The sequence below is a fragment of the Epinephelus fuscoguttatus genome, linkage group LG16, assembly GCF_011397635.1.
Source record: "Epinephelus fuscoguttatus linkage group LG16, E.fuscoguttatus.final_Chr_v1".
Taxonomy (NCBI): Eukaryota; Metazoa; Chordata; class Actinopteri; order Perciformes; family Serranidae; genus Epinephelus; species Epinephelus fuscoguttatus.
In genome coordinates, this window is record NC_064767.1 from 22,752,499 (window position 1) to 22,777,585 (window position 25,087).

Genomic DNA, 25,087 nt, shown 5'->3' on the forward strand with positions numbered 1-25,087 from the left:
AAGTCACCGACGCCCCAGGACTGGGTTGGTTTATATCTACATGGAGCAGGTCCTTGTCCACAGAGTCCGCCATGTTGCACTGCCATGTTTCTACAGTAGCCCAGAACAGACAAACCAAACACTGACTCTAGATAGAGCTATTTGCGTTTGCACATCGGCCACCATAGTTCGCAGCCCATCCATGATGAGCCGAACAGTGTAGGAGAAAGACTTCTAACGTGACATTGCTTTCTTTAGTGTTTTTTTTTTTTTTTCAGTTTAAATCAATCGATCAGAGCACCTAACCGGAAGTTCACGCTTAGCACATGGGAGAAGTTTCAACTGGTTGCGATCTGCGATCTGCAATCCTCACCACTAGATGCCACTAAATCACATGCACTGCTCCTTTCAATAACCCACTGACTTCCTTTAGTGCAGGTTGACATTTATGATTCTCGCAAAGTTTTCATCCACTATTGGATAGATTGAAATGAAATGTGGTACAGATATCCATGTTGTTCAAAAGTTTAACGCTAATGACTTTGGTGACTAATCAGCTTGTGCTGTCACCAGGTCAATGTTTTCATTTATCTGCGGGATGAACTGGCGTAAAAATGTAAAATAAATAACATCATGTTGTTTTTATGTATTGAAAAGCAATTGTAATGACAGTGGTACTTTGTTATAGAAAAAAAACTGTAGTGCAGCTACTGCCCTATATATAGGTTTTACTTTCTCAAACCAAAACACTCATTGTTGACTCTTCTGGCATGTGCGTGCTACTTAGAGAGAAGTAGGAAATATAATTTACTCACTCATTATGAAACAATGGAAGAGAAACAAAACATTACAGTCAGCCCTACATCCCTTCTCAAACAGGAGCTGAGCGAGAGTGGTAATATTCACAGTAAGTAGAGGAGAATGTAATGTTGGGCGCTAAATTACAGTCATTGAAAGCTTGTATGGTTACCCAGCGATCTATCACTGTCACACAGAGAGGGAGAGGGGGAGAGAGAGCAGACAGGCGCCAGGCGCAGCAGGATCAAAGCAGAAATGTACCTCGGGGAGAGCAACAGTTAATTCCATTTAACCAATTGTCCTACAGACAGACAGTCAGTGTGCTGCTGCTGCTGCTGCTGCTGCAGGCACTGCAACAGTTCCCATAAGGGAGAAGAACTCTAACATATTGGGTTTCACTGAAAATGATTTGACTTGATTTGAAGAGCTGCAAAACCAGGCCAATTTGGACGGGCCTCTTCGACGGGCCTCTGCAACATTAGTTGGGGTTTTACTGTCTCTCAAAGGGATTACAGACAATGAACACAATAGGTTGAAATATGGGCAATACACAGCCATAGATAATTGGATTACAGGACACAGGATGGAAATTTATGGTGATAATAACTCTTAAGAGTATAAAAAGTACTGTGAAGCACAGCCTGTCTTACTGCTTTAATGAAACATAAACTACTGCAACATATTCTCAAGCACAACTTTTCAGATGAGGTCCTACAACAATAACGGCACTATAATTTTGGCAACACAATGAAAAGATTTCACACTAGAAAACTTTTGTAAACTCTTTCATTAAACCCTCATCCACCGATTTTTTTCACCACTTGGGGGCAAGCCTTAAACAACATTTATGAACATATAATCATCTTATAAAGTTGATATTGTGAACACATTAGGAATTAGTTGTTTATTTACACTTTCAGATGACACAAAGCAGCATAAGTATTCATTTTGAGTGATGCTTTTGTTCACCTGATGAATGTGAATATTCAGTCGCCTTTTAGCTTTATTTTGGTCTGCTCCAACTCCTGAGGAAAATATCTGCCCCTTCAGCTGCTAAATGTTCCACTATGTTCACCAGCTAGTTGTAAACACTGGGTGCTGGGCAGGTAGACCACAGTGGCTTTTTGGGGCTTAAAGGAATACTTCACCCGCAAATCTGCATGCTAGTTACTGTTTTTGTTTTTACTATCATTGTTTTTCTTGCATGCCTCCATGGTAAACGGAGAATCCAAGAAAAGTGAATATTCTCTATGAACTGAAGCAAACTGGGGCCCTGTTTAACAACAGCAGAACTATAACAAATCTGTTTACAATCTCTCATGCAACTCGAGTAGTATAATCCAAGTGTCATACTCGGTTGTGTGCCCAGGTCTTGCCATACACATGCAGTTTCATTAATCATTATGATTTAAAATCTGTCAGTACAAACAATCTCATGTAAACCAAAAATGCATGTGTATGGGAAGTACCGAGCATACGGCTAGATAAATGAGGCTTGGATTATACTGCGTGGGTCTTGTGAGAGTTTGTAAATTGATGTTATGATAAAGTTTTGCTGTTGTTAAACGTGGTCCCCAACTAGTGGGAACTAGTCGGGTGATAATTCTCTGTGAGTTCTTTAACACATGAAACACTTTTGACACTACAGTTTGATTCACTGATATAAATATTGATTCGAGCATCTTTATAAACAGAGTCAGGTATTTGATAAAGAGTTTGAGAAGGTTATGGTAAGGTATGGTCGACATATGATTAACATGTCATGACATAAAAGTTTTGATAATGAAAATAACAAATAAATGTTTAATATTATTCATATTATTGATATGAGACTATAAAATAAATGTTTCAGGTGATATTAAGACTGGGCAAATAAGTTTGTCCACTGGAATACATCCATGCAGTAACTGATGTCATCCTGTGATGTTTAAGTGTGCCCAAATTAAACCCATTGATCCTGGAGCATCAGCACTGTGGAGGAGGATGGTGCTGATGTAGGAGCCCACAGCTGGAGAGGGGCAATAAGAGAAAATCCCTGTATGAATGGAGAGGGGGACAAGAGAGCATGGAGGGGGGCGTTGGGTATTTCACTTTTGGGGACTCCGAACTTAGCGCCACGCCTCTGATCGGAGGTTTACATATGTCAAATGGACCGCAACGCTGTCATTACAAGCCTGACCTATCAGAAACAGCTTTTACAGAGTCACGTGGGAACATCGACAGACTGATAGGCAGGCGGAAAGATGAGAGAGGAACTTATGGCACTTCAGTGAAGGAGAGGCAAGTCCGTGCGTAAAAACTCAAGTGTACCACGCAGCTGCGCCACACTGGGGGACCCTGGGCAATAACACAAATTTCCTCGAGTAGAAGAAGGGAGAAGCAAAAAAAAACAGCAACGGAGAAAGCGGCAGGAAAATTGGTTGTATGGCACCTCAGTCGTGCGTAATGAATCCTGCGCAGGGATCACCGCCCTCGGCTGCTTCGGGGGAGACCTCACCAGAGGACCGAGTCGCTGGCGGGATGGGAACTGACGAGCTGGACCTGTCATCTGTCAGAAGGTGTAAAAGCAAAAGTTTAGAGCTGCCTTTCAGTGTGGAGTCGCTCATATCAGACAGGACGCCGGACGGGAGCCTCCACTCCCCGGAGCCTGGGTCTGGATGCGTCCGGACAGAGGAGACCGAGTGTACGTCACCGAGGGGACTTTATCGATCCAGAGGAGAGGCGGTGGACCTCAGCGACAAGGAGACGAGCCCCTGGTATCAGACTCCTTACGCATCCCCTCCAAGTGAGTGTAGGATAGTCTTTCTTTCTTAATTTTAAGCCACAGCTATTTTTCAACTTTGCAACAGTTTAACTGTCTCCAAATGAAAGCCTGGGTATGGATGTACTTTTGTACTATCTGGAGAACCTTGCAAAATAATGAATAGGTCTTTTACAGATGTTAAAAGCCATCTTCCCTTATTGGTTTTATCCTTAAAGAAATCTTGAGATGATGGAGATGGATTTTTAAACTTTAAAATGCTGCCAATAACAGCTCAGACTGCCTAAATAATCTTTGATATTTCTTTAATTTGGCTTTACTTTTATCCGTGCATGATGTTAAATGGAAACATATGAGTAGATCGGCGAGTAATATCGATCACATATTTTCTATTCCAGTTATCTGACTCTCTAAATATGCTTCCAGGACTCCCCAGCCCGTCCGCCTGCAATCTACGGAAACACAAGAACAACAGGAAACCCAGAACTCCATTTACAACCTCTCAGCTTCTCTCTCTGGAGAGGAAGTTCCGTCAGAAACAGTACCTCTCCATCGCAGAGAGAGCGGAGTTCTCCAGCTCCCTCAGCCTCACAGAGACCCAGGTCAAGATCTGGTTTCAGAACCGAAGGGCCAAGGCCAAGAGACTGCAGGAGGCCGAGCTGGAGAAGTTCAAGCTGGCCGCGAAGCCACTGCTGCCGGCCTTCGCCTTTCCCTTCCCCCTGAGCGCACCCATGGGCGCACCGTCCCTCTACGGGGCCCTGAACGGGCCGCGGCCTGCCTTCCCCGTACCGGGACTATTCAGTGGACCTTATGGGATGTACTACTTGTCTTAACCCTCGCTAACTTTGAACTTCACCGTTGGGACAGCTGCCTTTTTAAAATGCCTTCATTCAGCAAATAACCAAGACTGAAACAATGTCATGAGTCAACATGTCTCATGAGATCTTATGCAATTTTTTCCACGCAAATATATTCGTAGGCTATAAAAATCTGTTTTAATTTTGAAATAGTCGCTTCATTCAAGGAGCACGGGGACAGAAACAAGTATTTGGCTTTTGTCATCAATTTTCCATTAATAATAATTAGATTTATTTCACAGTAAACTATCTGTGCATTCTCATTTTTGCAGCTTAATCACTAAAATCCTTATTTTTGAATTTTAAATTTGACTTTTTTGGACTTAATTTCCAGATTTAATGTGTATTGTGAGCTTTTCAATTTCAGTAAGTATTTTAGTAAACGTTATTCTAAAGTTTTAAGACAATACATGATTATTTAAAGGCCTGTAGCTTTGGGTTTAAAGCAATAACTCGTGATGACTCAATAAAGTGACCAAGTGAATGTTTTATTTCCATTCCAGAGGCCTTTGAATATTTCTCACCTTTAAGGGACAGTTTGAAATCTGTGGTTAGGAAACACTGAAGACCATCAACATTTAATCATCCACATTCAGTCAGAGCACCGATATTTTAAAACTTGATATTATAGCTCACAGACTTTTTTTTTTTAAGCTAAAAATGGAAAGGAAAAGTTACCAACCGAGTCTAATTGGTATGTAAAATTAAGATCAGAGGCTATATAGAGGAACTTTAAAAAATAAATAAATAAAACCCACACACACACACACAATTAGTCCAAAAGTATAACCATGTATAGTTATAATATATGTGGGTTATTTGTAATAGCTTATATTCAGTAACAAGAACCATCATGAACAGACTACGAAGTGCTCATTAGTGCCTTTTCATCACTGCTGTAATAAAATCAAATGCCCATAAAAATGTTTAGAAGTTTTATCTTCCAAAATATGTTTACCATTGGCATTTTAACGTGGAGCTGACATATTGCACAGCGACTTTTTTCATTTTAACTACGAGATCTTTCTACCATATCTAAACCACACAGCTTCTGTTTCTAACTTTTTAATCATTCTTGGTTTCAAAAATACGAATCAGCTATGAGATAAATCTGCTTTACTTTTGTCATCTAAAAAAAATTGTATTATCTTTTTACATTACCTCAAGAGGAGAACTTTTTTGCACAGATGTTCAAAGAGCTCTTAAAAGTCCAGTTTCATTACTAAATGTAAATAAAAGTCATCAGCTATTTTTGCAAACACTCAAAATGCTAAACTTGACTGGTCGACTCATGTCAGTCATCACAGTGTATTTTATATCTGATGGGTAAAAAAAGATGTTTTGTACAATTATTAAAGATCTATTGTTATTTCTGATATCCGTCTTATTTTTCTCTCCAAAAACATCCTTATCACATGTTGTTTGAACACTGCTGACAAACGTCTACAGACATATTTTTTTCTTCTTATAAAAAACATTTTATTTTAAGTCATGGACACATATGATAGCAAATAAATTCTTTTACAAGACACTGCTTTCATTTCCTCCTTCCCCGTCGCCCTCTGAAGCCTCGGACGGAGCCGTGACCAAAGCAAACAGTTGTGGGGACCCTGAGAGACAAGAACACGGCTGTTGCTTCGTATCTCAGAATGTTAATTGTCTAAATAAGAAAAACTGGATAATGGAAAGATCAAATCACACACATTTTAACTATATAATATTGCATGTAAATGATTAAAAAAATCCTACAGTTTGCTTAACCCAGACTAAACTACATAATTGCTTAAGTTTAACGTTAAAACATCCCAAACATGGCTGACTTTGTCTCTTATAGTAGCGGGCTACATTGTTTAACTTGTTTAAGACTAACCTGTAGGTGTATCGTGGTTTTAGTGGCTCTGTGCTTGTGTTCTCTGTGCTGTGAGCTGCAGCAGAAAGATCCACAGGCTCCTCAGCAGAGACAGACTTCGCCATGCGATCAAGTTCTTCCTCGGACACATGCGTCTCCATGGATTCTCCCTGCTCGGGCTGGTCGGACGGGACATCACACATCACCTCACACACACCCTCAGACTCACACACGTCATCCACAACCTCCATGGCTGTGTCTTTCTGCGGCTGTCTCTTCGTCTGCCGGGTTCTATTAACAAAGATGATGATGATATTAGAAATGCACATACAGGGTTATTTACTGATGATATGATTGAGCACTCATTTAAGCCAGTTTACTGTTTGCTGCATCAGAAAAATAACAAAAAATAAGCATTTAATTCATTTACACTGTAGCTGAGCGTTTATAGGACAGTTTACCAAAAGTTATACAATGGTTTTAATTAACTGGCAAAGTAATCATAGTGTCTAACTTGCCTTGTCATGTTAACAGAAGATAATTAAATAGCCAAGTAAAAATAGAAACATTGCATCAACCATGAGAAAGTTTAATTTCAGAGGCATAAATCATGTTTACTAAAACAAACATGGACTCTCTCAGACCTAAACCATGCCTCTACTGAGGTTTTGCTGCCATCTGCTGGACAAAGTATGCAGTCTCACCCTCTGTCCTTTTTGGTTTTGTCAAATCTGAAGTCTGGAGGATACTTGTGAATTCTTATCAGGTGGTCCTTCCTGTGTTTACTCGTCCTGAACTTCTGTCCACAGCCCTCCACCAAACACTGGTACTGAAAAATGTAAAGGAAGCGTCAGGAAAACCCTTTAAAGACTTAATATTCATCTTCAAAGACTATTAAAAAAATAGAAGTTACAGCAAAGAACACAACCTGAGACTCTGCCTTACCATGTCTTGCCTCTCAGCGAGGATAGTGAAGAGAGAGTCGTGCCACTCCTGAATGTGAATGTCCAGTAGCCGGGCACTTGGCAGAGAGCGACGGCAGGTGCAGCACACGTTTCTGTGTAGGGAGTTGTAGTGGTGCTCATACTCCTCCAAAGTGCTGAAGACTGCACTGCAGCCAGAAATGTGACAGGCGAACTCGGACACACTGAGAAAAGACAAGAAGAGGAGGAAGGTGATTGACAGAATGACCGTTTCTAACTATATATAACATTCCTTATATTAATTGAATAATATTACATAGAAAACACAGATTTTCAATTTGTGAATGAACAACTGTCCCAATAAAACAAAACCTTTTTTTTAAAACAACTAATCAGTTAAGTTTGTATAAAAAAATGTGACAACCACCTGACACAAATTAGTCATACCTAAAATGGTTCAGGTGACATATTTGTCAAACATCATAACATTTCTTTAGCTCACAACCTCAGTAGTGACAGCATGATGCTAACTTGGGGAGGATGATTTAAATTAATTTCAATGCATAATCCAATTTTTGTGAAACTGTTTCATTGAATTAAAACATCTTGATGAGCTCAGTTCAATCTATCACTTAGCCAGCTAAGGCTAACTGTTGCTTTGTTGTATTTTTGTTTAACTGCATTTTTAGGTGTTTGTTAGTAAACCATGTCTGCAGTGTCAGGGGGCTCCTTTTTAAAGTGTAGCTTTGCAAGCTACCAAGTAATTCACACTGGAAGACCTACAGCTAAGCTCCTAGGGAGGATGTTAGTGAAGATTCTCAGTCATCCAGGACATGGTAATCTTAAGTGCTATATCGTAGACAGCTGGACGTCCTTGAGTTTCTTGGAGATGTTTCAGCACTGATCCAAGAAGCATCTTCTGTTCTAACGGACAGCTTTTGTCTAGGTGTTTTGTCCTCCGTTTGGACAAGCCTCTGCCTCAGTGTATCGCCGGGTTTGATGTGCACAGGGATGTGATGTTTGTTGAAGATCCTCCTAATTCTGTAAGGGTTCACACTCACACAGAGTTTAAAGCCTGCTACTCCACACCTGTCCTTTAGTACTCTAGAGAAATGTAGTTTGGTTAGCTAAGGCTACTTAGACAAAGTAGTTCAAACTACTAAGTAAAGAAAAAGAAGACAGACAGAAAAAAAATCAAAGTGACAATGTAGCCTACATATGATAAAAGGATGCACAATAATATCGGCACGTCATAGGTATTGGCCTTTAAAGTGAACTAAATATTACAACATACATTGAAAAGCATTGTATTTAATATCTCCATCTGCCAGTGTGCCATCATGACAAGAGTATGCATGCATAATATGATGTTAACTCCACTACAGAAGAGACCTGATAATCACTAAAAATGAGGTGGGGGAAAAAAGTGGATATATTGCGGGATATCGCCAGAAAAAAAATCCAATATTGTGCATCCTTAATGTGATACAAAATCATAACGAGATAAAAAAAAAAAAAAAAAAAAAAAAAAAAAAATCATGTGCCAGTAAAAAAATGCCACTCAATTGACTGTATTGGGAAAAAAAACCCTACTTGTTGACAGGTAATATTTGGTTCTGTACACAATGTCCATCAGTCACACACCTGCCTTCAGAAGCTAGAGTCCAGGTTGGGATGATGCACAAAGCACGACATCTCTGTTGGCCAGATAACTTCTAAAATAGCACCCAACAACGTCTCTGAACATTTGTTGATGTTTGTTTGTTTTAAGAAAAACAAAAATAAGTCTTGCTCTTTATGGTCCCAAATATTTGGAGTTTCAGTCATTAACTGCACAAGAAATTATGGCAAAAACTAATTTAACTACTAGCAAGCTAATGTAGCTAGTTATATAAATGTAGTTAAATTACTACTTTAATTACATGTAAGTAACTACTCCCCAACACATGCATGTGCAAACTTTTAATGTGCTTTGCCTTTTACTGAGGAACATTATCTGACCTAACATACTGTCATTGGCACAAGTTACTTAAGTGAATACAGAAGTCTGTACCACAGCCACACACAGGATTACATTACTCACCTTTCTAAAGCTGTATTTTGTTCACTGATATGACGTCATCTGACTGTGTGTCCATACCTGAGTGTTGGTTTGTCCTCAGTCTCTGAGATGTAGAGGTCCTGCAGGTACATGTGTCTGTGGATGTCTCCGTCCTGTGAATAACATGCTGTATGTTAGGTTAATTAATGTAACAGTAAAGTAATGTTACTTTATCCAGGTGCTTCATGTTGTCACCTCAAACAGCTCGTGGTCCTTGTGCAGGTGGATGAGCTGCGGGGTGAAGCTGAACAGGTTTCTCTCATCTTCCTCACCCTGCCTCGGCTCCTGTGTGTTTCCTGACGGAGTATCTTCATCACAGCTTTTAACTAACAGGTGTCCCTCTGTGAGGAGTCGGACCCAGTCTGTCTGCGACATGCTGTCCAGGTTTTCATGTGAAGAAGTTTAACTGCCGCCAACAGTTGTCTGTTTTGATTGGAGCTGTCGCGGAATGACGACGTCATCAAATAGTGCTGGTCGGTGCTCTGCCGCCACCTACTGGCCAGATCAATGACTGCATTATGTATATTTATAGTGATGGATGAGGTACCTGAAAGGCATGCATGAGTGAAAGTACAGATTTCTTTCCAGAAAAAAAGCTTTGGTGGAAGTTAAAGTCCCCCTTTGTTTATATTATTTGAGTAAAAGTCTTAATGTATCTAATAATTACTGTACTTAAGCATCAAAAGCAATTTTGTGATGTTAAATGTATGTAAGTATTGAAAGTAAAAGTAGAAAAAAATGTTGATTAAAAAGCAGGCAGTCAGAATTTTGAGAATTATTTCTTTGTAAATACACCAATTTGTTTATTTTTTTTAAGGACCGTACATTACCCTTGAAGAAAAACACGCCTTTCTCACAACTTAAAAAAATTCAAAGAATAAAATCCAGTTTTTTCCTGTCTCCCATTCCTTCATTTGTCCATCCATCTATCCCCCTCTCCTTCCTTGCCATTTTTTCCCCCAGGTATTGTTAGGGACTGTTTGTTACTTATGAGGGGGGATGGGGTGGTACAAAATGGGCTATGCATGTCAAATAAATCAAAAGAAATTATTGTTGGAATTTCAAATTTCAAAATCATATAACTTAACTATGGTGGAGGGATGGCCATGCATTTTCCACCAGTCACTCAGAGTGACTCAAGTAAAAGTATCTGTGGCTCTGGGGACAGTTAAAATTGAAAAAAATAAATAAATAAATAAAGATTTCTCAACAGGCCAAAAAAAATTCAACCTGAACTGACCCGTATGAGCTAAAGGTCAAACTCGGCCCATCTGAGATCACCACATATAATACTGAACTGCCCGACTAAGCTTGACCCCCCAAAAAGTACTAGTTGACTTCTAATGCCCAGGACACACTGGCTGTGTGGCGGCACAAACCACTTGTGTCTCCGGCGGAAAGTGAACCAGCTTGGTGGATCACTAACTCTTTACACTGTATCACCCCAGCAGAAAAGCTCCCTGCTCCAGCCGAGAGGAAGGACAGAGCCTGGCACGGTGCCTGGCTGCTCCCTCTCCTTCTCACTGCCTACAGGGCGAGAACTGACACTGACAGTTCTATCACCCAATTTCCTCTGTTTTTTCACGTGGCCGGTCATTGGTCAAAAAACACCAGGCTACAGCAAAAGAAACGAGAGATTATAGGCGTTTCTCAGTCTGCGTTCTTGCCTGTACTTGTGTTCTTGCAGACTTGTGAAACGTCATCAGTCGCAGCCCAAGTACTGCTCCAATTCAAAGTCTGCATCCAGCCAAGTACAGTCCAAATGAACTTGCTCTGCCTGTTCCATTGGGGATGCACTGGGAGGTGACTTGTGTGAACTTTTGATAGCCAGGTATCCCAGAATGCATTTCTCACAGACCAGTGGCAATGGCAGCCATCCTTGGGAGTTTATACTCCCAAGTGCGCAAGTTCGAACTTGGCATACTTGGAATTGAGAAACACTTTATATCAATCAATCAATCAATCAATCAGTATATATCTATAATATATATTGGACTGACATTTAAATAAATAAGTACAGAGTGCTCACTTTTAATATTATTTATCTATTTTATTTCATTTTTTATTTATTTATTTTTCCCCACAGCCCAGTCCACCTAATAAGTGCACATTTTCGATGTGTTGGGCTTTTCGGAACCCGTCGGGCTCAGGTTGAGATTGAGTCAAGTCACACCCCAACCACTCCCCTTCTGTCACAAGTATAGAACAGTCCCCAAGGGGCAAATAACTGTTAAGCTGGACTCTTTCTTTACAATATGAAAACACCAGCTCCGCCATCACACCAGTAGATGGCGACAAAGGCCAGCAAAGGGCTTTGCTGGGTTTGCTGTCCGCTCATGTGGAGGAGGGTGTTTGATATATTAGGTACTGGGCGTTTTTTAAAAAAATAAGGAGGTTCCCATAATTTCATACTATTAATCTTCCCAGTAAAATCTGTCCACATGCAGCTGTACTACTTCAGTGTTATTCTAGATTTCATAGAAATATGTGTGATGGGGGAAAACAATGTCTGAGAGGCAGAAAAAGTTTCAAATGGGCCTAGAGGATCCTAACATCTGCTAAATTAACTTTCACACATTGTCTGAGCGCGGTTGATCACAGTGTGTGTGTAATCCCACGTAAAACAATGCTGGCGCACTCAGCACCTCAACACAATTCATTCTCATTTTGTAAAGAACAACGTTTAACTTTTTTTTACAGGCTCGAGTTGTGACTCATGTGGTTTGTCAACCTCAAATGGTAATTTTCAGGATATTACACAGCAGAGAGGGGCGGAGAGCTGAGGAGCCTATTTCCTTCAGACTGCCAAGCACACAATGACAGAGTCGGTCCGGTAGAGCAACATGCCAGATACTGGATATTTGATATGGATTTTCTTCTCCTCATGGGGTACGACATTCTTTTTCTTTCTTTCTTTCTTTCTTTCTTTCTTTCTTTTTCTTTCTTTCTTTGTCTCATGAAGCATCTCTGATACTTGCAGGAATAATTGCGGGCAGTGTGAGGACTCTACCTCATGTGAAGAAGTACCAAACTGTGATACCTCAGAGGCTAAAGGATTCATCTCTCATCAATGATGCTGCTACACATCAGGTAATACACACCTCACTGTACCATCTTTTAAAATCATTTTCAACTTTATGAACAATGCATTAAAGTCTCCTCTTTGTGTGTGTGTGTGTGTGTGTGTGTGTGTGTGTGTGTGTGTGTGTAGACATTCCCTGATGTACTCCAGTACTCTTTGACGGTTGCAGGGCAAAACTACACACTGCACCTGGAAAAGAACAAGTGAGAAACATTTTTTTTTTGTAGTGTATTTTTTCTGACTGTGCCAGATCATCACATACTGTACTCTCTGTCTCACTGTGTCAATATTATTGACATAAAAAAAACTGTGCTCTTTGCAGGGATCTTGTCGGGAAAAACTTCTATGTGACACACTATTCTGATCAGGGCACCCAAGTCACAACTACTCCAGATCTTAGGGTATGTTGCATCCTTTCACTAGTATTTCTCCAACAGTTATCTGATCTCTGTATTCATAATTAGCTTGCATTATAATGAGATGTATCAGAAACAGATGCCTGTGTTATAAAAATGATATTGTCATAGAGTATAGTAGCCTGGTAATCAGACAGCAGTGCCATTTTGTTCCACTTCATTTTTTTAATCACTGAATAAACCAGAGATGTGGGCGATTCAGAGGTCTGGAACCAGGCTAGTGTAACACTACCAATGAATTTCTAACTGTATACGCGTGAACGAATGAAGTACAGGATATCCCGTGTCACCTGCCCACCCAGTTTCAGTGGTTTTAATGCACTTGCTCTCCTGTGTTTGCTCTTTTCTGTAAAACACAAGTATTATCATTTTATCGTCAGTCTAAAGGAAGTCAGCTCTGGACTTTTAAGATAAGAAACAGTGCCGGTAAAATGCAGGTCTTTCTGCACGTATGCACAGCCGTTCCAAAATACAACAAGTTTTATATTCTTACCAGATAATTTTTTAAACAGTGGCACCCCCTGAAAGCTTTTATAGGGGTGACCAGGTGGGGCCACTGGAAATATTGGGGTGGTGCATTGAAACAAAGACATGACTGAATTTCAGGAATTTGATTGTTGAAGTGTCCAGGCTAGTTGAAAACTATGCCAGTGCTGGTACAATTACCATTTTGAGGTCCACAATCCTGTTTCAATGTGTTAAGTATCTGCATGTGTGAGGTGATTCATTGTTCTTCAGATAGACTGGATGTTCTTTTCCTGAAAAAGACAAACATGCAGCTTCAAGGAACAGAACGTTTACTGGAAACAAGCCTTCTCAAGTTTATGGGAGACTCACAGGTCCCCATTCATTCAGTTATCTTGAGGTTCAAGGGACCCCTTTGAAAATGGCCATGCCAGTTGTTCCCTTGCCAAAATTTAACTTGACTTTGGAGCATTACTTAACCAACACGTTCTCATCCCAACTTACATGTGAAAATATGATGCGCTAGGTACGCTCCTGCGTCTGTTTTGGACATTCATAGATGGCATGTCAATTGTAACGCCTGTCACATACATTGTGTCTTTTCAAAATATGCTTCTGTTTTTAAAATTAAACTTACTATGTAGGTAAAATATTTTGTTTTTAAGTTGATTTCCTTAGGTTTAGGCTACAAAAGCATATGGTTACGTTTAGAAAAAAGCATCATGGTTTGGCTTAGATTCACATGGGAACTGAACAATGGGCTCCTGGGTGAAAGTCCAGAGTATGTTTGATCTGTCCGCCTCCACTCCCACCCACCCTATACAGACTTTCTCGCTCTTTATATAATGGTAGTTGCCAGCGGTGTTACAAACTGCCGCTGACCAGAGCATACCGTATTGCCTTGAAGGGTGTCTTTCTACATCCTTGTCTCATGCTGTGATCCCTTAATGAAGCGGGGGTATTTGACAAGTTTAGAATGAGAACATGCTGATTTAGCCTCCTTCCTGACAAGCTATGCCAACACGGTTGGCGATTTCAGTTGTTACCACTGCCTCTAAAACTGACACACCCAGTGCATATCATACCGCCACGAAAGGTGCCCCTCTGCGTCGATCTCTGATGCCGAAATCACTGATAAAGTAGCAGTATTTGACAAGTTTGAAGTGAGAACGGGCTGATTTAGCACCCTTTTCTGTCAAGCTATGTCAGCGTGGTTGGTACCAACGGATGCCTTTGGTTATCTAGTTTCACAAGATACCACTACCTGAAACTCTGTTTTTAGATGCTGTGCAACACAAATACCAAAACACATGCAAGCAGTTAAACCTCACCTTCAACACTGTCATCTAAAAACGTCATTTTAACTGAAATTTTATGCAGTACTTGCTGGTAATTTCTGATTTCAAAATCTCAAGTGACATACTTAAACTTAAGTTTCTCAACCATGAAGTTCCTCAATATGAGAGGTGACACCACCCACTGCAATCCTTGAATCAGAGGTGGAAGAGGAATTGACATATAAGGTTTTCATCTGACCATGACACATCCAGTACAACATTAACTTCTGCAAATTAGGCCGTTACTGTTTTTGCACTTTGCTTAAGAATCAAAGTAATTGTGGGCTGAAATCTCTCCTTTGAGTCTGTGACGAATAATGGATGTCTGTTCAGGTTCACTGCTACTATCATGGGCACATTGTGGGAGTCGAGGACTCGTCTGCCAGCGTGGGACTGTGCTCAGGAATAAAGTGAGTAATGCTGGATGTCAATTCTTTTTCATCCTCTTTCTCTAATTACAAAAAAGTTATTGTTTCTCAGCGTGCCAGATTTAATTTAGCCCGTGGTGATAAGAGACTGCGAGTTTCCCGCTGTGACTCATGACCTGTGTGTGCAATCCAAAGAGAGGATCAGTCTCTTAGCATCCATTTCCTCCATCACGAAGACCATTAAGACTGCATGTAGCTCTGTGTCTGAAAACCTATAACCCAATCAACAAAGGCCATGCAAAGTTGCCTTCTGTCTGCTATATAGGACACGACTGTATCTGTGCAAACTTTAAAGCATGATAAACAAAGGCAGGTCTTGTAATCAGTTTAGTTGAGATCTGTTTTAGAGTTAAACATCCTGACGTCTTCTCCTGTGTCCACTCTGAAATTCCTGTTTTGCTCTTCAGGGGGTTTGTGCGTCTCCAGGACCAAATGTACCTTATCGAACCTCTGGCCAGCGGCGAGGCGGGGCAGGAGGAAGACAGACAGAGCTCAGAAGCTGACGGTGATGAGGGCCTTCATGCTGTTTACAACTACAAACACCTGAGGAGGAAGAGGAGCTCCTGTTCCCATGGAAACACAACCACTTTCTATGATCACGGAGCTCGTCCGTCTGGACTGTTCCAGCTCGGCAGCCTGGTAAAGACACACAGCGTGTGGACACGTACAGAAATACACCAGGGTTACCAAGCCTGCAGCTGATATCCAGTACTTTGTGCTAGATTCTTACATTTCACAATTTTATGCAACACTAGAAAAAAAGAACAGGGATATGAAGCATATACACAGTTCTTTTATCAGCTTTTTATTTAAAAAAAACACACTTCCATCTTGATAGTTAAAAAATCTAACAATATAAGAGGCAAAAAAGGAGTTGATATTATTAAATAATTGCAAAGTTGTTGCACTTCACATTAGCATTCAGCTCAATATAACAAATCATGATACAACAAAGGGATGGAACAAAGGGGAAAATAGACAGGATATTAATAAAATGAGGAAGACACACTTAATAGAATAGAATAGAGAATATATTTGGAAAACATTCCTTGGCATGATGTGCAAACATTATTTTGCATATTTTAATAGATCAAAATTAGCATCTAATTCATCCTACAGGATGATCCGGATCTGTAAATAATCTGGACTGTGAAACACTAAAACTTTATTGGGCTATATTAAATATCCTCAAACCAAAGTTTTTTATTTTTCCTGTTCTACCCTGTTTTATGTGTCTAACTTATTTATTTTAAAGTTTTTTTATGAGATTTTATTCACTGTACTTGTGTTTGCTGTGTCCTTTTTATAGTAACGCAGATTTGTTTGATCTTAGTTTTTCAACAGCTTATTAGTTGAGATTTAACAATTAAACTGAATTGCTTTATTCTGTAGTTGTTAAACAGATTAACTATAGAGCATATGTGACAGCTCAGGATATGGAGCCTATGATGTCTTGAAACAGGCCGTATCACACCCTGTTGTTCTGGATGGGCTGGAGTTAACAGAAGAAGAGAGGAGCATGCTGATAGAACATCAAAAGGCGACTCACTCCACAGGCAGCCAGTGGTTAAACAGTGGTCTGCTTGAAAGAAAGGTAGAGCAGGAAGGCCAATGTCAACTGTGGGCTGAGATATTTTGGACCCATTGCAGGAACTCGAAGACTCTTCCATGGGAGCCAAACAGGAGCAGCATTCCATGAATCCACACTGGGCATATCTGGAGACGGGCTGGAGCTCTCTGGATGGGTTCCAGGACTAGATTACACCCCTTCCCCCTCCAATTGATATGGGAATAAGACAGCAGGATAACTCACATGGCAAGGATGTGCATGAGCACCTTGGGAAATACCTGAACCATGAATGTACCAACATATTGTCAGAATGATTTAGCTGAACCGGAACTTGTCACTCAACCTATGCAGCACAGGTTGAGTGCGAGGAGGCAGGAGCCAGCATGATCCTCATGAGGACAGTTCCCCTAACATGGAGGTGCACCCTGGCTTCCATTATGGCTCATCCCAAGGTGCTCATGCACAGCCTTGCAGTGCGAGTTATCCCTCTGTCTCATTCCCGTATCAATCAAAGGGGGAAGGGGTGTAATCTAGTACTGGAACCTATCCAGAAAGCTCCAGCCCTGCTCCAGATATGAGTAGTGTGGATTCATGGAATGCTGCTCCTGTTTGGCTCCTAAAGAAGAGTCTACGACTTCCTACACTGGGTCCAGAACATCTCAGCAAACACTTGACATTGGCCTTCCCACTGCACCTTTCTTCCAAGCTGGCAAGTTTAACGACTGGCTGCCTGTGGAGTGAGTCGCCTGTTGATGTTATGCATCAGCCGGTTCCTCTCTTCCTCTGTTAACTCCAACTCATGCAGAATGACAGGATCTGATACAGCCTGTTTGAAGACATCATATGCTCCATATCCTGAACTGTCACATATACTCTACAGATAATCTTTCAAACATCTGCAGACAAAGCAAAACAGTTTAATTGTTTAATCTCAACTAATAAGCTGCTGAAATGTTACAAACACTCTGTAAACTGTAGGGGGACTATCCAAATAATGTGTTAGCTTCTTTTATTAAGCCCTTTTATAATTGTTTTGAAAGGTGCTGTGTAAAAAAAAAAAAAAAAAAAAAAAAAGCTTATCATGATACAAAACCCGTGTCCAACGATAACACACACATTCAGTATATCTTTCATCTTTTGTGTTATTCAGAAAAGCCGAGCCCAAACCAAAGACCGCACAGGAAAACCCAAGATAGTGGAGCTGGTTGTGGTGGTCGACCACACAGAGGTTTGTAAATGTAGCATATTAATGATAATGAATTTCCCCTGATTATATTCTATATTTGAGATGCTGTTGATTGTATTTCTAATTTAAGTAATAATTTTTTTCTAGTATAAGAAGTTTGGCAGTAAGAGGACAATAGAGGCCAGAGCACTTGAAATAGCAAACCACGTGGACAAGGTATGTTTTTCTTAAAATGATACAGCCCTGAAATGCTTTTGCTCAGCACAAAAAAACACTGATCTCAGGAAAAAATAAGCCAAGATTGAAAAATAAGTGCGTACTAAAGTTCAAATGATCATAAAAGCTTAATTTTGTGTAATTTTGTGCAATTTCTCTTTTGGACTAATAAAGCACTCCTTCTACTTTTACCAGTAATTTAGTAATTAAGTGCATTTTCATTGGCAGCTGATAAGACTTTAAACTTATTTCTTACAATGCAGCAAACCAACGTGTGCGGCACGTCTTCAGCCTTCATTTTCACTCTGAATTTAATACAGAAATCTGTCCTGCTACTATCTGCTCTCAACTGACTGGAATCTGACCAATAAAAGGAAGGGAAAGTTCTCTCACTGTGAAAATCTAACTTTAACTGTGAATCTTCACACCAAAGCTGATATGTTTCACACATATCACACACTCCTTACTGCATACTTTGAAAGAGTAGGGCCAACTGAGTGCCTCATCAGACGGCAATAGACCCAACAGTGATTTCCTGTGACAGCATTAAAGACAACCTTTGGTTCTGTCATTTGTAGCGTCACATGTTTGACTCCTTCGCATTCAGAAATTTGACTTGACCTATTTGCTTGGCAATTCATGCAGTTTCAGGTTAATTTCCACTTTCCAGTTTGTGCTAACATGTCGCTCTGTTGCAGCTGTATCGCCCTGTGGGTGTTCGCGTGATGCTGGTCGGTCTGGATATCTGGTCATACAGAGATCAGATACAGGTCAGCAGCAACCCTGAGGTCACCCTCAGTCGCTTCCTCGAGTGGCGTCAGCGGAACCTGCTGCCGAAGACCAAGCACGACAACGCACAGTTCATCACGTAAGATGCAGATGTTTTTAACTCCCCACTAAAAAGGTGATGCCAAGATGATGTGTTGAGCTGTTAGAGCTGGCATCTAAACATTTTTTTTCTCATCTTCACTCAGAGGTGTGGATTTTGATGGTTCCACTGTCGGCTTGGCCAACACCAATGCAATGTGCACGTCTAACTCTGGAGCCGTCAACGAGGTAATATATTTTTTTTTAATCAAATGTAACAATATAGAAAATCAAATGAAATATGGGAGTTGCATGATATTAATTTATTCTGTCTACTGCACACACAGGACCATAACCCTAATGCAATAGGAGTGGCCTCTACTATTGCACATGAAATGGGTCACAACCTGGGCTTGTCCCATGACTCTGAAAACTGTGTCTGCGGCACCTTAACATCCAAAAGAGGCTGCATCATGGCTGAAAGTGTTGGGTAATCTCCGTTTCTTACTTGCACATAAACTCCCTCCAAAATTTTTTACCCTTAATTAATTTTTCCTTTGTTCTTGTGATCTCTTCGCTAGCCTTGTGTATCCAGAGCTGTTCAGCAGCTGCAGTCAGCAGCAGCTCAGCAGGTTCTTGGAGGAGGTCAACCCTGCCTGTCTGCTGGATACACCCTCGACTAATCGCATCTATGGAGGGCCAGTGTGTGGAAATGCCTTCCTGGAGCCTGGAGAGGAGTGTGACTGTGGCACTGTAGAGGTTTGTGCACGTCTTGCTCACACAGGTTACAGATGCATTATCACGCAACCAAAGCAGAAGAAAGGTGATTGTAATATTCTGCACTCCTCTTTCTGTCTCATAGGAGTGCAAGAATCCCTGCTGCAATGCCACTACGTGCAAACTTAACGCTGGAGCCCAGTGTGCAGAGGGGCAGTGCTGCCACAACTGCCAAGTAAGTAATACTCACTATGTCCGCTCTACTGTAGATGAGCAAAGTCACACCGGTACTAATTGTGTTACCATATAGCCAGACACTGTCTGACTCTGCCTTCTGGCTCGTTATGTGTGAGTGTTATTTCAGTAGTCGGTACATCGCCATCTGTGTCTCTCTCCGCTCTGCAGCTGAAAGCGACAGGCAGCGTCTGCCGACCGAAGACAGGAGAGTGTGACCTGGCAGAATACTGCACTGGCTTCTCTGCCACCTGTCCGACTGACGCCTACACCCAGAATGGCCTACCCTGCAACCGTGGAAAAGGATACTGCTACAACGGACAATGTCCGTCACGGCAGGATCACTGCAAGAGACTTTGGGGACCAGGTAAAACCCCAGTGAAGTACAGTTTGGTGTGGTCGCTCATCAATTCTGATGCATCACAAAGCTTACGTCTGCATCTGTCTTTGTTATGATTCTGTTAAGATGCTGAGCTGGCTCCAGAAGCTTGTTTTGCCAGGCAAGGAAACTGCAGAAAGGCTTTGTTTAGCCCAAAATGTTCAAACCGGTATGTAATCAAAAGCCAAAACAGCCTATAATCGTGTATATTAACATTGTGGTTTTGTTGGTTTTTGGGATCATTGCCTTTTGATTTTTGCTTACAGAGAACAATCCTGTGGGACGCTTTTCTGCACCGGTGGCTGGGAGTTTCCAGTGACATCCAGGAAGTCGTTCTACAAAGTAGGAGCTGGAGACATATGCAATGAGGCAACAATGAACCCTGAAGACAACTACCCTCCAGATCTGGGCATGGTGCCTACTGGTACCAAGTGTGGCCCCAACATGGTAAGACAACTGTTTTCTGTTAGCTGTTAGCTGTTAGCAGTTAGCGTCAACCAAAGTTCTGTGGACTTCAGATCTGTGAACTGTGTCGATGTCTTTCAGGTGTGCTACAATCAACGGTGTCAAGACGTCAAAAACATCAAAGTGTATGGAACAAATGACTGCTCATCCAAATGCAACAACCACGGGGTGAGAAATATGCTAACCTCAGTGCGTTGTCTCATGATCTGCTCATGGCAAACGATATGTTGTTACGTCGGAGTGGGAGAGTCAAATGGCAATTATGCGGTTGGGGGTTTAAACACAAGATTAACCACTGTCACAAATCATGTGAACTATTTATGTAAAATCAATAGTGCTCTGAGAAGTGATACAGTATCACAAAACGTTATATCACAATACTTACGTGTTTCCTTCTAATGATATCCAAACTGACTGTGAGTGTGACCTCTGGCAGGTTTGTAACCATGAGAATAAGTGTCACTGCGACCCCGGTTGGGCCCCACCTTACTGCGATGTGGAGCACTCAGAACTCCCCGAAGGTATTGTACAACTCTTTAATATGCTTGACCTTTAATGGCCATGCTTCATACCCGGCTGTTTGTGTCTGTTTCACGTCTGCTCTGCTTGTCACCAAGATTTAATACTTGAAATAGATTTCTCATGGACTCTGAAACAACAGTGCTCTGTTCTGATGAACACTGACTTAATGTAATTCCCCAGTCAGTCAGTACAAATGCAGTAATTATGTTACAGTGCATTCTGTTTCCTGAGTGGGTGACGTACTTTCTTACGTCCTTATCCTTGAGCAATATAAGGGAATATTGTCAAAATCAATGTGTGTGTTTGTCTGTGTGTACAGAGACAGGTCCGAATATAATGATAATTGTGCCCGTGGGTGTTGGCTTACTCCTGCTGTCCGTCTTGGTTATCGGGAGTTTGATGTGTTTCACCAAAAAACGGCGACCCAAAAAGAGGTACAGAAAAAATGTTTTCCTTTCTTTAAGTCTCTGTTTGATCAGTTTGTACACTCAGCCACATAGACGAACACTGTCCATCTTGTCCATCTTTAATTTTAACTTCTGTTTGTGTTTCTTCGTAGACGCTTCCAATCTACCTCAGGACAAACCAACCCGTTGTTTCGGACAAGCGGTGCTCGAGGCAGCCCTCGTATTGGATCCACACACATCAGCCAGCCTACATTTGTGGAGTCCTCAGCCACTCAGGCCTGTAAACCTCTGTCCTCTCCTACTGTCAGACCATACACTGGAGCAGTGAGGCCCAGCAGAGCCGCTCCAGAGGTAAGCGTAGTGATAGATTAACACTGTATGTCTTAGCTTTTTTTGTCTATATCAGACATGATATTTGAATCTATGGCAACTGTGAAGTCATGTCATTGTCGTGATTAGTTTTGGGTGACTGACCTAAATTTGAAGCTACAAAAGCAGCAAACATTTTCCTGCTTAAAGCCACATTTCCACCAAACACTTTTGGTTTAGTTCCCTCAAAACCAGTACATATCTCATAAACCCTTGATCTGAAAATCTAAATATAGGCAGGGTTGTTAGCAGATGATTGCCGCGTCACTGCTTCTCCCAGCTCTTGTTGCATTTCCTCTTCCAAAAAGAACAGGCTGGAGTGTTATAGTCTCTTTCACAGTCAGCGGAATATTTGGGTTTGTGGTTGAGTCCTTGTAGAACGTGAGGATTGTTTCTTGATCAATGGACTGCAGTGTTTCTAGCTCCACCTTTTAGTATCACATCAGTGTGCTAGGTACCTCAATAAAGGGGTTACAAAAAACAGGACTGAATGGATCTGTTCTGTTGATGCCATTCACAACTTTCGACTGAAAGCGCAAAAATAATCGAGACCAAGACTGAAGCAGCCTGTTTGGTGGAAATGAGGCTTTAGTGTCCCTGAGCCACACACCAACAACCAATGAGCTCTGGTGATGCTTTCCTAAATTCATAATGAAGCCATTATTGTAATCAAGCAGCAATACCCAGAAAAAATTATGGTAAAAAGACTAATCAAGCTTCTCTCATCTCTGCTTTCATCCCTTACAGCCACCTAAGAAAGTGTCAGCTCTACCGCAGCCTTCAGTGATTCAGCAGGTAATCTGAGCTACTGTTCTGTCTTCATTTCAATGTAGAGTTGTTTATTTGTAGTGTTGCTGATGTTATTGTTTAGATGTCTAGTGCTTCGACCACTAAATAAATGTTTGTCTTTAGGTTATGAGGCCGTTCATGCAGCCTGTTTCAAGCAAGCCAGTCTACACTGAGGTAAAACTGCATACAGATATGTCTCATTTTCTTTTTAAGGATGCTATTTGCTTTGTTAAAGTGAGTGTTAATGGTTGTTTTTTTGTCTCTTGTTGTTAGACTAAGCCTCTACCTCCATCCAGACCTCTGCCACCACTTACAACAAAACCTGTAAGTGACATTACTTTCTACCTACAGTTTTCATACGTTTGCAGTCACACATTTAACTGGTCTTTGCCACGTCTGAAATGTGAACATCTGCTCTCTTAAGATCACAAAGCCAAAGCCTCCGATGCCTCCAGTGAAGCCGAAGCCCCCCGCAGTCCGGTCTCCACTGCCACACACTCAGCTGGTAAGTATTCAGTCAGCAGCAGAGTCAACCACACTTTCCTAAATCCTCCAAAGCCTGGCAGTTGGTATTCAGACATTCCTAATGTCATTCAAGGCATTCACGTTTATAAAGACGTCTGTGGTTTTGGACATTGTCCCAACATAGCAGTGTAATGAACAAGCAGTGGCTCAGTGTTAGCAAGTTAGCGGGCACATAAACTTCTCCGGGCCACTGCTGAATATCCTAACTAAATAAAGCTTATCAGTTGTGTGTTTTTTAACAGTATTTATTTTTCTAGCTTGCAGGGAGATCTGCCCTGATGCCCCCCACCAGGCCCAGATGACAGAGGGAACAATTCAGCTTCATGTAAACACTGAGATCCTCTAACAGAGGACACTGTCCCACCTAAGAAGGACCAAGAGATCATCTCAGGAGACGCTCGCCTGCTTTAAAGTGGAAACAAGATCCACTGATGGATCAGCAACAATAAGTGACAGAGCTTTTCTGTCAGTTATGGTCTCCCTGAGGATTACCGCCGTCTGTGTCTTGCTTATGTAAGCCTTCAGTATGTTGATGACAACCTGAAGCTGTGATTGACAGACTCAACTTCTGTGCTTTCTAAATGACAAATGGCTACGCTGCCACGATCATGTTTTTTTTTCTTTTTAAGGGAAATGTCTCTCTGCCTTGATCCTTGGATATGTGAAGACTTTAAGAGGCAATTGCACTATCAATGCTGTAACTGTTTTACTAAATGTTACGATTCCCTTACATGGGTTTTGGTACTGCTTTTCTAAGAAATAATGTTGTTAAGGGATTTTAAAATGTGGCACCAACGTGGGCACTTTATAGATTGTTTTAATTAAGGATGACAGTAGTTGTGACTTTTTTTGTACTAACCTAGGTATGCTTGACTTTGTGAGACTGAATTATTACATGATGGTGTTTTGTTTTAAGTGTTGACTTGATACATGTTGATTGTAATTGTTCAAGAGATTTTATATTGCATATTCTATGCAGCAGACTTTCACTCATAACGCCAATGATTGTGGTCTTTCCTTAGCGACTGTTCTTTACTTATCAAAGGAGGTTTTTTTTACCCTCCCTGAGGCTACAAATATTTGTCCTTGAGCCTCCCTGAATGACTGGCGGAAAATGTATGACCCTCCCTCCACCAAAAATTAGTTATAAGATTTTTAAAATTTGCTCTTAGATGTTTGAAAGTTAAAAGTTAAACTTTGAAACCTGGAGCTGAAAAACACCTCAGTTTTTTACTCTTGTTGTACACATTTTTTAATTAAATTTTACATGAGACATATAGAATAAAGCGATTTTGATGAAATATGACTATTTTAAGCTTAGATTTGTTTTTTGATGTGTTCAAGGACAGTTGGATATTTGAAAATCCAATAATAATTCGGGTTTTTACAGTTTCTGGCTATGATAAATGGTGACATTTTGGCAGTTTTTAAAGGAAACATGCCTTCCAAACGAAGGCAGATTGTTTTCGCATATTTTATTTAGATTTTTAAAGAAAACATGCCTTCTGTGTGTTTGCAAGATAACCTTCTAAACATGCCTTCCAAACCCAAGGCATATTTTCTTTAAAAATCATTAGGTAAATAAATCCAAAATACAGCCATTTAAAGTTAATATAACCCTACCATCAGCCAAAAAAAACCCCACAAGTCCCTTCTCAGTGTTTGAAAAATTATTTGACATGCCTCTCCCTTTTTTGCACCACTCCTCCCCCCCTCATAAGTAACGAACAGTCCCTTACAGTGAGGATTCTGCCTTGATTTTTCCTGCAAACTTTGAACTGAAAATTTATTTAGAACCCCTTCCTATTTATTGAGAACTTCTTTTGTCTGTAAAATTGAGCTTACAATAAAAGAGAATCATTAAAATCAATGTTTCGCTCATTATTCTCCTCCTTTTATTACACA

The 25,087-nt window shown here is 40.9% G+C and overlaps 3 protein-coding genes across 4 annotated transcripts; 2 read left to right on the forward strand and 1 right to left on the reverse strand.

Annotated features, from left to right (window-relative positions):
- Window positions 1-3,041: 3,041 nt before the first annotated feature.
- msx3 (muscle segment homeobox 3) lies at window positions 3,042-5,783 on the forward strand. Its single transcript, XM_049600962.1, has 2 exons — window positions 3,042-3,562; window positions 3,965-5,783. Exons 1-2 carry the CDS (start codon window positions 3,202-3,204, stop codon window positions 4,369-4,371), a joined length of 768 nt encoding a protein of 255 aa, XP_049456919.1. The 5' UTR covers window positions 3,042-3,201; the 3' UTR covers window positions 4,372-5,783.
- Window positions 5,784-5,862: 79 nt separating this feature from the next.
- On the reverse strand, window positions 5,863-9,718 carry znf511 (zinc finger protein 511). Of its 2 annotated transcripts, none has more exons than XM_049600960.1 (6): window positions 9,464-9,718; window positions 9,308-9,381; window positions 7,190-7,391; window positions 6,949-7,073; window positions 6,266-6,535; window positions 5,863-6,005 (listed from the first exon to the last, which is right to left on the reverse strand). In XM_049600960.1, exons 1-6 carry the CDS (start codon window positions 9,641-9,643, stop codon window positions 5,933-5,935), a joined length of 924 nt encoding a protein of 307 aa, XP_049456917.1. In that variant the 5' UTR covers window positions 9,644-9,718; the 3' UTR covers window positions 5,863-5,932. The 2 variants fall into 2 exon arrangements, with proteins under 2 accessions (XP_049456917.1, XP_049456918.1); XM_049600961.1 differs by having other exon boundaries at window positions 9,541-9,709.
- Window positions 9,719-11,744: 2,026 nt separating this feature from the next.
- adam8a (ADAM metallopeptidase domain 8a) lies at window positions 11,745-25,052 on the forward strand. The gene is made up of 25 exons (XM_049600847.1): window positions 11,745-12,157; window positions 12,249-12,358; window positions 12,480-12,553; window positions 12,673-12,751; window positions 14,902-14,978; window positions 15,404-15,635; window positions 17,717-17,794; window positions 17,900-17,968; window positions 18,667-18,836; window positions 18,943-19,024; window positions 19,123-19,265; window positions 19,357-19,534; window positions 19,638-19,727; window positions 19,898-20,093; window positions 20,193-20,274; window positions 20,372-20,552; window positions 20,652-20,738; window positions 21,007-21,091; window positions 21,412-21,526; window positions 21,652-21,850; window positions 22,616-22,663; window positions 22,781-22,831; window positions 22,931-22,981; window positions 23,082-23,162; window positions 23,440-25,052. Exons 1-25 carry the CDS (start codon window positions 12,112-12,114, stop codon window positions 23,482-23,484), a joined length of 2,649 nt encoding a protein of 882 aa, XP_049456804.1. The 5' UTR covers window positions 11,745-12,111; the 3' UTR covers window positions 23,485-25,052.
- Window positions 25,053-25,087: the final 35 nt, after the last annotated feature.